Source organism: Berghia stephanieae, chromosome 1 (assembly GCF_034508935.2).
Source record: "Berghia stephanieae isolate SIO BIC M18660-M18661 chromosome 1, UCSD_Bste_1.3, whole genome shotgun sequence".
Taxonomy (NCBI): Eukaryota; Metazoa; Mollusca; class Gastropoda; order Nudibranchia; family Aeolidiidae; genus Berghia; species Berghia stephanieae.
This window is the reverse complement of record NC_088360.1, coordinates 82,011,202-82,024,894: the sequence shown is the minus strand read 5'-3', so window position 1 is coordinate 82,024,894 and position 13,693 is coordinate 82,011,202. Positions and strand designations below refer to the sequence as shown.

The window sequence follows — 13,693 nt, the reverse complement described above, 5'->3', positions numbered from 1 at the left end:
GATTTCGTCATTAGGCGAAGATCAACATGCACTTACATAAAAAAATAACATGATAATCCAACTTATCTTATTGATGTATTGCAAAAGATGTCAACCTCAAAATTTCAGCAATTATAGTAATAATGCTAAACAAGGTTACAAGATGTGTAACGACAAGCGTGATTAGAAGATATCGAAACATTTTTTTAATTCTTGTTTTTTTTGTTTTTTTTTTTTGTTTGTTGTTGTTTTGTTTGGTTGTATTGTTGGGGGGGGGAGATATTTTTCAAATTCTTTTTAAGATTGAGATCTTCTGAAAGATATTTTTTTTTTTTACTTAAAGATTATAAAAATCTTGCCACATAGACGTACCTATCTTATGAGGACTGTCCTCCGAAAGGTATTTGTTGTAGATGTTCCATGCATGACATAGCCTCAACAGTCGATCACTAGAGTGGTCCTCCGTGGATCCATACTCTGTGACATCCTCCCAAAACAGCAAACTGGCCAAGAGCTGAGGGTCATCTAATCTGTCAAACCCATAGAATAATAAAATCAATTTCTGTTTTACTATTAACTAATAATAGACATAATGGATGTGAAACTATTTAAACTGAGTTATTATTTGAATACTACAAAATAAGGAATACACCAATAAAAAGATAGAAGATATTCTTGTGTGGAAAACAAAAGATCACGAAAGACCTACTAATGAAAGTTTGTAATATTTTAAGGAATGGAAAACACGAATTTCAAAGCCACATGAAAGATATTTCAATGTGAAAGTCAGATGAAGTCTGATTTTCTGGGATAATTATTATTCTCCGTGTAATATTCTACCTGCTTTATTGCATCATCAATGGAAACCTTACTGTCTTTTACACTGATAAAATATAACAATTGTTTTTATGCACAAAGTGAACTGTTCCATGCTATTCGTACAAATTAAGTCCATTTCTCAATCACAGTTTGTCAGGCCAATATTAGAATATTGGCAATTGTTCGCTACCCTCAGAATAGGCCATAAGTCTATACCGAAGTACCTGAATACAAAATATAACAGTGCCAGCTATTCAATCACTGCTGGGTGGACAGAAAGTTCGAAAAAAATCAGACTCAACCCAGACCTAAAACAATTCCATATGAGTTCGAGTCGAGTGCTCCTCTATTTGAACTGACAGGACTGCCAATCAAGAGTTGACCAACACTGTATCATTGATATCAGAACTCAAATTCTCACCTCGCTAGATATCTTTGGAAAGGACCTCCAGCCAATCTGTCTGCTGCCAAGGCCATTACAAATCTCTCCTTTGTTGGTCTGTTAGGAAAGAATGCAGTAGGGAAGCTATCTATATTTTTTGTGACAAAATGTCATGTTTCACTCATTTATAATCATTTACCTCTTTATTGATATCAATAACCACTCTTTTTGGTTCTTTAATTATTTGCACATTTCTTTTCTTCCTATTTTTCTTCATTCATATTTTGATGTCTTTTATTTGATAAGTTTACTATTTAATTCTATGTGCCTCTATATTTTGAAGAGGGAGATGGCTACCCAATAAGAATTGTTTAATTGTATTTAATCAGCTAAAATGTTGAACTATATAATGAGATAAACATAATGATGACTTTTGAGTAGTTTCGTCACAAGCTTAAGAGTTAAAAAATACTGATTTTTGCTTTAGGTCATGTCTCTATATTGCTATTCACACGGTCTTGACTTACGTGTTCCTTTTCAATTTATATAATTGTATTTGATCAAAAATAATTCCAGCCTTACATTGAGTGATTTAACAATTTGATATCGCACAGCATCTGGTCAAATAAATTATGCTAAGTAGTGGAACTAGGTGCTTGTCTATCTTCTTAACAAGTTATACATAGCTGCAAGAGTTGTCAGTTATCTTTTATATGATTGATGGGATGGAATCTAGGTGCATATATTAGCAGGCCTGATAACCTATCACAAGTATGGGCTCGATTTAACATTTATGTTATAAGCAATATTTTGTGTTGGTTTGAGAATACTTCCATTACTACAATGAGCCCATACCGATTTGGGTTATCAGACCTGCCTATAGATATATGTCAGTTGAAATCATATGAAATGAAATTAAAAGCTTTTTTATTTTTAAAAATACTTTTAAATATTAACTATCAAAATGAGACAAGCAAATAACTATTTCTTTCAGTTTTTAGTGCAATTGTCATTGGTGAAGAGTGAATGAAGACTTCGACAAACCTTCATCTTCAGTCCCAAAACAACAAACAAATAAGAGAAAGTGTCAATGGAACCACAAATTCATGTAAAACCATTCTTTGTAAAAGCAACATTTTTATTGCACTTTTCGTCCTTTTCATTAAAACGCCGGCAGTTTTTGTGATTTTATTCAATAGCAAGTAACTTAGGATGTCACTTTCATCTTAAATTGTAAAATTTTTATTTAGACATCAATACATTATCATGGTTTTTTCTTATTAGGCTTGTTTACTGAAAAATATCGCAACATTATTATTTTTCCTCCTCTTCAAATAAACCCACTCATTTGTCATTATCAACGAGCTCATCGAAAAAATAAGGTAAGAATGATGATACTTTCCTGATAGTCTCTAGTAAATCTTTAAAGATCTAAATAATGCTCAGAAGTTTGATACCAGCAGGAAAGTTGTTCCAAAAGCTTCTATTGCTAGCATTATTATGAATTAATGTAAATCCGACTGATTTCAAGAATGTTTTGGATTCGATGTAAATTCTTTTACCCGATTAGTGTCCCTAAATATTTCTAAAGGTGAAATTTTACCCCTTTAATTCATATCATCATTTAAAATCTTAATAAAACGGCTTGATTGGAATGAAAGGAGTGATTGGGAATTCAATGACAAAAACAACAACAAAATTTAAACAGATTTTTGTCAAACCACACACATCAAAAAGTTTTGTGCATTTTTTAAAAACCACACTCTTACCTAAAACCGACCGACATCCAGCTAAAGGATATTTAGGTGCAATAAGATATTAGAACAATTCAAGTGATGTCAAAGCTTGAGTAACCTGACATGGTTGATAAGTGAAGTACAATATTATGGTATGATTTGAAAAACGAAACGTTGAATTTCAGGAGCATAATGTTATCGTTTTGTTTCTTTTTCAGATAATCCAATTAAAGATATTTTGTATATCTCATCCTGCAATTTTCCAGTTGTTATAATTTTTTCCATGCTCTTGAAAAGCAAATTATTGTATAGTCTCTATCCTTAAGTCCCAATATTTATGTCTAGCTGCAGAAACAATTTCGTAATGAAGGTGAGCTTTGATGATATTCATGTGCAAGTCCTTCATTTTACACTGTATAAGGATCTCTCTAAACAAGTCAGGTTAATCAGGCTAAACATTTGAATACTACAACAAATATTCAAAATAATTGCATCAATAATTACTAACAAGATTACCTCATTATTAAATCAAACATAAATATTGGCTGTAAAAATAGTTAATATTATATAATAATTGTGGCTTATAGTGCAACAAAAAAAAGTCGACTATATCGATGTCAAATCTCAAAATATATTTTGCTGACTACAATATTGCTACAGTTTTTAGTGAAAAAAAATTCACAAAAAGAATTACTATGATTAATTGAAAATAAAAAACTGCATCTAGTGCTTACCTTCTATTGGAGGTCATAGATACTCTGGAGCTAGCTGACAATGTTGACCTCTGTCTTGGAAACATTCTCCTAGCATGACTGTTTTCTTTGTAATCAAAATCTCCCAGCATTTGATTGGCGAAATCCCTCGCGTCTTCCGGTAAGACAGGCATAGAGTGGACCAAAGATATACAGGGGAAAAATGGGACTTGGTTTCTCCTGGATGCTGAAATTCAAAAGAAAAACACACAATAATGAATGCATTGGATTTCAAAGAAAATAAACCATGGATAAGATGGTATTATTGACAATATTCCATTTGGATTTAAAGATAGAGTGATAGAACACTTGCAAGAATAACATTTTCTTATCCAAACCAATCATCTTGCAAGCTCTTCATAACAGAAATTGTAATCTTTTTTTATAATGTCCACAATCTAAATCTACTACTCTTTTTTTCTTTTATTTGTTGTTGTAAAGAGCAGCTTTGTGATATGACACTTAGCGTGTAACATGTAAATCAAAGGTTTGAATCCCGCAGCAGCTGTGGGTGGCGCAAAGTTCAGTCCTTGGAAAAGGCTTTTTATTCACATTTTCTTTCCATACTATGGTGTGGTATGAGTATTTGGCTGGTGACTTGTTGTTTCTGATATAACAAAATAATATGTGCAACTTACCCAGACGTTATAAATGAACAGCCCTGCAAGTGACTTGGCACAATTAATGCTATTTGAGCACATTCAGTGAATATTGCTCTGTATAATACCTCACATTGATGATTTAAGTTAGCGAAAATCAGTCGCTTTCGCTATGTTGAAACAAAAGAAGCATGAACAAAATAATGAATGTCATCGTGAATAATAACTTACTTTACAATTTCCATTTCTTTTCAATGTATAGGTTTTACCTGTCAAATGTATTGTCAGGTCGAAATTAATCAAAATATGATTCATTCTCGTTCATTTTGTCAAATTTTGCAGAATATTTTGAGCTAAAATAAACCCAAAATAAAAATAAAAACTCGAACAATCTGCCTTACCAGAATCTTTGATCTGCTTGGTGTCCACAACAACAGACCTGGATGGTTGCAAAGGCATCGCACTAGGTTGTATCATGTGATCCTCGTCCAAACTGTAAGACAAATGAATGATGTTTTACCTACTATTCTACAAAGGACAATGTGATACAGGTTTTATAACAAACCTTCAATCGATGTGTTACGTGCCCCTGTGACATTAATATCAGTCCATAGCATATTCCTCTGCTCAAGACTATTTTTCCCATAACATAAACAATAGCTATACCCAAAGCACGACCTGGTGGAGGCAGCCAAAGCGTCCTAGTCCGATGACAGAGATGAGAAGTAATTCATATCATTGATGTAATATTTCTGAGTTGATATTTAAGAACTCATGCTATTCAACCTTAATTCTGATTTGTTGGTAAGATTGAATTTGAGGGAAAGAAGAATCCATTACAATATAAAATTAATGCAATAACTACTTTTCTTTTTCATGATTTGAACACTGCATAAGATTGATAAGCAAGTTTTCTTGATATCTTTTTTGTTTAAAAAAAGAAGAAGAAAAAACCTTTAAAATAATTATCATCCAACCGTTTCATAATTAAATTGATATTGAATCTCTATCTGAATGTTACTCGAAGTCATCAAACTTACTTGAGTTTCTTGGTCCTTTCACAATGAATGAGAAACCTAAGAACCCAGTAAGCCCTGAGTCGCCTGAGAACGTCGTACTGAGTCCTGATGAAAATGGTGTGACTTAGACCCATGTTACTGGCAGCCCTGGTGATCTGGCTTCGGGCATCAGTGGTCAGTTTGAGTTTGTATTTGTCTTGGATGTCCCTGTAAAAATTGAAGATTAAAATGGATTGCATACATGTGTATATAAAAGAAAATGTATTGGTGCTATGCATTTATGTAAAGTACTCACAACATCTGCCAGCCAGAATTAACGCACAAACACACAAAACTATATGTAACCTTGAACGCGTATGGTCCGATTTAAATAATTTGGTGAGAACTAAACATCAAAATTGCTGTCTGAGTGACGTCAATTTCGTTCCTTCTATATCTTTTGGTGTTCCTCAAGGCTCTGTTTTGGGTCCAATTCTTTTTGTTTTGTATACTTCTCCATTATCTAATGTCATCACTGGTCATGGGCTGCGCTATCATCTCTATGCAGATGATACGCAACTTTATGCTACTGATAAAACTAAAAATCTCAAAAATATTGTGAAACGTGTGGAAGAATTTGTGACGGATGTGAAAGAGTGGATGGATGCAAACAAGTTGAAAATGAATGAGTCAAAAACAGAAGTGATGATTGTGGGAAATAGAGAGCAGTTGAAGGTGAATGATGGTCTTGAGGTGTTGATTGGGGGTGAAAAGATCAAAGTTTCAAAGAATGTGAAAAATTTGGGTGTCTATTTTGATTCAGAAATGAGAATGTCAGCTCACATTTCTGCTCTCTGTAAATCTTTATACTTTCAATTGAAGAAAATCAGTTCGATCCGTCAGTATATTGCAATTGGAACATGTAAAACATTGGTTGTTTCCCTCATTTTTTCGAAACTAGATTATTGTAACTCGCTGCTTGTCAACTTGCCTCAGGCTTCTATTAAACAATTACAACTGCTGCAAAACAGTGCAGCAAGATTAGTTTTTGGCAAAAAAAAATTTGATCATGCAACCCCTTTGTTGGCATCTCTCCATTGGTTGCCCATTGAAAAGCGCACATATTACAAAGCAGCGTGTCTTGTTTATAAGTGTTTGGCTGGTATAGGACCGGCATATCTCACAGATCACGTGGTCATGTGTAAATTTGAAAATTACACTTTAAGATCATGTAATGACCAAACGAAAATTTCGGAAAAAAGATCAAGAACAAAATTTGGTGATAGATCGTTTGCTTGTTTCGGCCTCAAGATTTGGAATGAACTACCACGTGGTTTGAGGGAGTGCAAGTCTTTACCTACTTTTAAAAAGAATCTCAAGACACATTTTTACTGTATTTGTTTTTCTTGACTCTATGAATCCTTGATTTGGCTATGAATTATTATTGTTGTTATTTTTTTTTTTTTCACTTAAAATTGATATTTATATTGTAAAGTGCCCAGAGCTTGTGTTTTACACGAGAATGAGCGCTATATAAATGTGTATTATTATTATTATTATTATTATTATTATTATTATTATTATTATTATTATTATTATTATTATTATTATTATCTAGGTAGACAGATAAGTTGTCGCATGTCTGATGTAAACTATATTGATAGCCAAATGTGCTATACTTATTAAAACACAGATGTCTCTAAGATCATATTAAATTATTCTCAAATCCGACAAATCGGCTCATAACGGTATTATGTTGGGGTGAACCTGACAATCAAAATTGAATTTTAACTTATAAAATTTGGTAAAAATTAATGAGAGGGATTATTAGGTTTTCAACTTTTAAAGTCTTAAATAAATCTGATCAAATTTATTTCAAACTCAATTTTCTTCACATAGATCACTCCGACATAATACCAGATAGATGTGGCAGGTCACCATACAGTATTTTGGACTTTGCTATTTAACAGATTAAAACAGTATTCTCATTATTTTACAAATTATTTGGTATTGTTATTGATGCACCGGGTTTAGTTAAAATAACCACATCCAGCCAGCTGGATATAACGTATCAACACAGAAAACTATTTGTAATCTTAAACGTTTATAGTCTTATTGATACAATTTAGTGGAAACTGATCATTAAAATGGTTGTCTAAAAACAATAACAAAAAGCTGAGTGTCTTCACTATCGTTCCATCTATAGTGCATTGCAAAAATCATTGCGATTCTGTGATCCAATGTCACCTACCTAAAATGTGCATTCCTAATCTCCATATTCTCAATGTCATCAAAGTCTTCCATTGTATCCTTATAGTTCTCACAGTCAAGCCAGAAAGCAAGCAGATGCTCTCCCATCGTGCCAAACAAGAAATCCTGGAAGTCCTCAAAACTTCCGTGCTGGGAAAGAAAAGATATCAGTTTATCAATGGGAAACATAATTCTATAACAATCTGAAAAGAGGCAAATATTATAGTGTTGGTTGGTAAAGCAGATCGAATTATACAGGAAAATCAACCCCCAAAAAATTTGATGACATTGCAATTTCATTATTACTAGTTAAACAATCTTTCACATGACACTGAAATAATATTTTAGCTCCACAATCTGGTTTGGTGAGTCCCTAGTGGTGGTAAATATATATATATATATATATTTACCACCACTAGGGACTCACCAAACCAGATTGTGGAACTAAAATATTATTTCAGTGTCATGTGAAAGATTGTTTATATATATATATATATATATATATATATATATATATATATATATATATATATATATATATATATATATATATATATATATATATATAATTCTGTACCTAATCCAATAATTGTTGATTAAATAAAATAAAATAAAAAGCCGACAAATCTACTTTCAAGGGTCAATAATAAATACAATGTAAATCATAAGGATGACAATCGGTGATAAAAATATAGCAAATATATATGTCATATTCAAAGAAATAAAGAAAAAAAAAGGAAGATTGGAAAAGGGATCTCTCACTAAAATACAATCTCACCGATCCCAGCATTTTCTCTTTCATCTGTGTCACGGTCATTTTAAGACGTCCTTCCATATTCCTCATGTCAGTCTCTGTTTGTTCATCACTAACCCCTTCCTCCTCAAACTGTACGTAAGACTCTCCCTCTAAATCAGGCTCGGGCTCCCCAAACAGAGCCTCAAAATCGTGTATACCTAAGACTGGCATTTTGATATAATGCTCGTAACTAACTGGAGCTGACAAAACTCTGAAAGTGTAGAAAGTTTTTATGTCAAAAAAGTTCAAAATAGCATTTTAAATCCAAATTCATTTGTTGTTATGGGAATGCATAGGTATTTTCAATTCCAAATCTTTTTTAATGAAGTTAATGACTATATATACGGGGTCTATCAATGAGTAGAGATACACATTCAGCAAGACAGAGAAACAAAAAATTGAGCTTTCATTTAGCGCAATATCCACTAAACATGCTCAAAGCCCTTTACAAGGGGTCCCTGGCCAACAGCAATGTTTAACATTTAGGACGGGACATGACGCCTGTTAGGCGATATTACATTTTTTTTCGGACAGAGACAAGGCTGTTAACGGTCGGATACTCATTTTACACCTGAGTACAGTGAGAGAATGTGAGTAAAGAGCCTTCTCCAAGGACTCAACTATGCGTCAAGCGAGGCTCGAACCCAGGCCCTTCCGATCCAAAAACGAGTGTCATACCACTAGACCACATAGCCGCACACAAAAAAGTATGAATTAAAGCAATATTTTGGTGGTGGATAAATCACTACAGTAAAAAAAAAAAACATGGTAAATTAGATACCATGCATGGACAGATGACACTCTACAATATTTAGTTTATCACTGTTTTCGAAATGTAACTTCCAAAGTAAAAATAAACAACAGATAACCAAATCCAAACTAGCAAAGACTATGAAAAATGTTTTTTTCTCTTTTTGAGGAAAATTTTTGTCTGAAATCAAAGCCCTATCTCCACTGAGTAAAAATGTTTTTGAATTTTGAAAATCCATTCATAAATAAACAAGCTATGCAGTTTCAAAGGTGTCATTTATTTGGATGACCCGCAAAGAGGAAAAAAACGCGAAAATATGGGACGCTTTTTCGGCATTTATTTCGACCTTTGGTTGTATCTTGCGTAATAATTGGATTAAAAGATTGAAATTTGGCAATTTTATGGCAAATTTGATAGAGAATATGATGAAAATATTAGAAGAGTTCTAACTTATATATTAACACACACACACACACACACACACACACACAGAGAGAGAGAGAGAGAGAGAGAGAGAGAGAGAGAGAGAGGGGGGGGGGGGATTGCGTACGTAAACAAAAGAAATATAGAAGGAAAAGAGAAATTGGACAAGGGGACAAAGGTTACTGATAGAACGTGACTTGGAACACAATAATTAAACCCATGCTGAGATTGTAGATCATATTGCAATTGAAAACTTTTAACATTATAATTTCTTAAATTCTTGTAAATTAAACAGTCAAATTATCAGCTGTTTATTGAACCCAAATGCAATGGCAGACGATAAACACCCCTCTGCCAGTGAGACCGCGCAGACATTTTGACTAGTCATGAACTTTAAAACGAGGTCAACAAATCAGAAAGCGCTTTGCCACGACTCGCTCAGCCGCTGTTTGGTGCCAAATCGTTTTGAACTTGTGATTCGGGCTGTAGGGGGGCAAAATGGCTTTGTCTTTTACAAATGAAGAACAAATTAGGATAGTGTTTTGAAAAATACGGGAAAAGTACTCGTCATATTCATATGAAATTTTACAACCTAAAAAAAGAAATGTTCATGTATTACCTTGTCAGCGACAAAACCTACACGCCCGGTAGTTTTAGAAATATTTTACTCCAAAGAGTAAAAATCTATTTTTAACGGTCTTCTAGTAATTGTACGAGTTTTGTCGCTTGACATAATCTAAAATGACCTTTTTTCTAACTGTGTGCCAACTTTCAGTCATATTCATCGATAAACAGCGTCGTAATTAATTTTTTTAAATAGCATATACCAAACGGCTTCGTCCCATATTTTGTCGCGAATTTGGGCACTTCGTGAGCGAAAAAGAGGCCCAAAGATTTGTGCGGGATAGTCATTGCTAATCCAAACAAACCTAGCTCCTTTGATAAATGCCTCCTCTGTAGATGATGCCGGCGCTTTACTCTTGCTGTTGGATGTGTAGTAGGATGACTTAAGGGATGATTTACTTTTTGAACCTATTGAGAGATATAATTTGTGACAGTATTGAAAAAAAAACTGATAATTTTTCAATGCAGTTAATTGAGATACTGTTTTTTCAACGTGTGTGTGGCATATTTTAGATATTGACTCTTTCATGTCTTCTGATGTGATTATAACATAAAGATTCATAATCTAAACAATATGCCGAACATATGTTTTTCATTTCCTCTCCAGTCCTACCCACACCCAAACATGGCGCATAAACCAATTCCTTCACGTGCTTCCATGTCCATTCATCTCGCTCACAACATCAAAGTCAATAGAATAATTATAGGTTGTCACAATTATATATACATCAGATTGAAACAAAAAGGAACTTACTTTTTCCTAAATCTGGAATGACTTCCACCTTATTTGAGATTCTGCAAGAAATAAATAAAAAATTGAATACGCGACTAGCAGTTGAAAATTGTCTGATGTGGGTGAACCATTGACATTGTTCTCTTGTTTTGTTTTGTTTGTTTGTTTTTTTTTGTGTTTTTTTTTTGTTCATTTTTTAAATTTCACTTCTGTCTTTTATTGTGGTTTTTATTATTTGTTCTTTTTGTTTTATTTTGGTGTGTTTTTTTGGGGGGTATTATTTTGGTTTGTTTTTGTTTTGTTTATTAGTTGTTGTTGCTGCTACTGCTGTTCTGAGGGTTGGCCTGGGGCCGAAACAGTCCTTGTGACTTAATTTGTTAATTTTTGAGGCCGTTATGTTACGTTCTACACCTGCTGGCAGCTTAGTACTTAATTCATTTCTTTAAATGTTTGCATCTAAAGAAGAAGAAAAAACAACAAACAAACAAACCTTGTCCTTTGTCTTGCAGTGTCATTAGTCTTCCCACTGGAAGGAAGAACCATCTTGCCTTGGCCTTCATTTTCTTTATTTTCTACAGGCTTTTCTGGAAACTCAGCAAATTGAACAGTCGATGCTCCCCCAAAACGTCTTGATGTGATAGCACTGAGAGCTTTAGTGGTTGAGTTTTCTGATGTACGGGTCGAGGCAGAGTCGATTGAGGAGGGAAGACCATAGCTATGATTGTCTGTTGTAAAAGAAAAGGGTGAAGATCGTTTTAATTGTATTGCTTTAGTTAAACTTATTATCATTATTACAAATATTATTATTATTATTATTATTATTAGTATTAGTATTATTATTATTATTATTATTATTATCATTATTATTATTATTACCATTATTATTATTATTATTATTACTATTATTATTATTATTATCACCACCTACCTCAACATCATCATCATCATCATCATCATCATCATCATCATCATCATCATCATTATCATCATCATCATTGTTTATTATTAGCATTATCAGTTCTATAATTTTATCACCATCCTTAGAATATGATCATTACTACCATTAATTCTACTACTACTACTACTACTACTACTACTACTACTACTACTACTACTACTACTACTACTACTACTACTACTACTGCTGCTGCTGCTGCTGCTACTTCTACTGTTACAACTACTGCTGTGGACGATTATTTCTACTATCATTAATACTACTTACTATTAATTATCTTCTAATTCTGCAATCACATTGTCCAACGAACCCAAATACCAATAAATGCCTAAGTGCTGACATAAAATGCAGTGCAATGAGATAGTGAGATAGGAGAAAACAAAGGATAGAACAAACCAAATATTATTTGTGCTGGCAAAGAGAGGGCTCTGCTTCCCGGTCTCTGATACTTGTACAAGGCACTATAGTTGAGCTCTCCCCAGATGTCGTCATAGTCATACATGTCATGGCCACTCTGGTCTCCTCCGACACTAAATTTTTTTAAAGAAATTTGAGAGAATTTGAGACAAGCTAATTGATTATGATATTGTTCGTCGAATCAGTCAGTGTATATCGTTTTGTTGGTGTTTTTTTTTTTTTTTTGTTGTTGTTCGTTTGGGTTTTGCTTGTTTTTTTATTGTTTCTTTTTCTATTGTGCGTTTTAAGTTGTTTTTTTTTCTATGAGTTTTTATTTCATTTTCATTAGTTGTTTTTTTTTTTAATTTGATTTTTTAAAATTGCTTTCTAAAATATTTAATTTTCTTTCTTTATTTTTTGGTCAAACTTTAGCAAAATAAACGTGGTAAGTAGTCTAAGTGGTAAGAATGAGTGCCAGCCTTTGTTTTCAGCCCAAAGTGTTGTGTTATTTGTTGTACTTAGAAATAAACTCAATTTAGATGTGAATGTGTATAACATAGTGGCATTGTTAGGTTTCGTGGGCTGCTGATACAATAAGCATGCCTACGATGCAACTTTAGTTTCATTAAGTCTGCAAAAAAAAATAATTGCAATGTAAAGCTAAGTAAAAAAGGAATGAATAAAAAAATTAAATAAACAACATCTCGACCCTTGATCTTCATCAGAACAACAAACAATTCCGAAAATATTTAATAGTTTAATGAATAACACTAATCATCAACAATGTAAAAACATTTTTAATACACGTCAATACTCCACCAACATGAAAGCTTCCATCAAAGTGCAAGGATGACGAAACATTCATAATATATTCCCCTATAACGATATTCCCCAATAATGACGACCTACCTCAGACTAGATATATAACTTTCTGTGGCCCTGCTGTATCCTCGTATATTACGACTGCTTCCTCGACTTGCCGACTGTCGCTCTAATTCCAGAGGGCGTAGTAGGAGCTTCACCAGCTTGAGCTCACGAAACAACTGAGTCCTGAATATCAGTATGAAAAAGTGACATGGAAAATAACATACAGTTTCATTTTTTTTTCAACTGAAGCACAATCTTTCAAAATCACATTATCATTACCCTAACATGTGGGAAAAAATATTGCCTAACAGGCGTTATATCTATATCTTGTCCTATATTATGTTAAATGTTGATGTTGGCTAGGGATCCCTTGTAAAGCGCGTTAATCACGTTTATTGGATATTACTCTATATAAAAGCTCCAGTTTTTTAGTAACAAGTCTTAGATTTAAGACTTTTGTACAAGTTAAGGGTCCTTTTAAACTATCGATATTTTTTCAGCCCACAATGAGAGTGTGTTGGAGTGCGGCAGCGTGATTATACAAGGAATGGTTTTGACAATCGATTTTTTCCCGGTGGTTTGACTTTTCCAAATGCTCATTTCATGCAGTCTTCTTTCAACAGTGGCATAATT

At 33.2% G+C, this 13,693-nt stretch overlaps 1 protein-coding gene across 22 annotated transcripts in view; it reads right to left on the bottom strand.

Moving 5' to 3' along the window:
• LOC144958949 (uncharacterized) overlaps positions 1–13,693 on the bottom strand; it is a 73,265-nt gene that overhangs the window by 38,919 nt on the left and 20,653 nt on the right. For all 22 annotated transcript variants that reach the window (XM_078891393.1, XM_078891403.1, XM_078891309.1 and 19 more), the window contains exons 4-15: positions 13,103–13,243; positions 12,194–12,327; positions 11,333–11,567; positions 10,864–10,904; positions 10,415–10,517; positions 8,294–8,522; positions 7,517–7,665; positions 5,308–5,493; positions 4,669–4,760; positions 3,651–3,855; positions 1,220–1,297; positions 352–509 (exon numbers count right to left, since the gene is read on the bottom strand). In XM_078891393.1, coding sequence (XP_078747519.1) covers positions 352–509; positions 1,220–1,297; positions 3,651–3,855; positions 4,669–4,760; positions 5,308–5,493; positions 7,517–7,665; positions 8,294–8,522; positions 10,415–10,517; positions 10,864–10,904; positions 11,333–11,567; positions 12,194–12,327; positions 13,103–13,243 — 1,751 coding nt within the window. The remainder of the gene's footprint in view (positions 1–351; positions 510–1,219; positions 1,298–3,650; positions 3,856–4,668; positions 4,761–5,307; positions 5,494–7,516; positions 7,666–8,293; positions 8,523–10,414; positions 10,518–10,863; positions 10,905–11,332; positions 11,568–12,193; positions 12,328–13,102; positions 13,244–13,693) is intronic.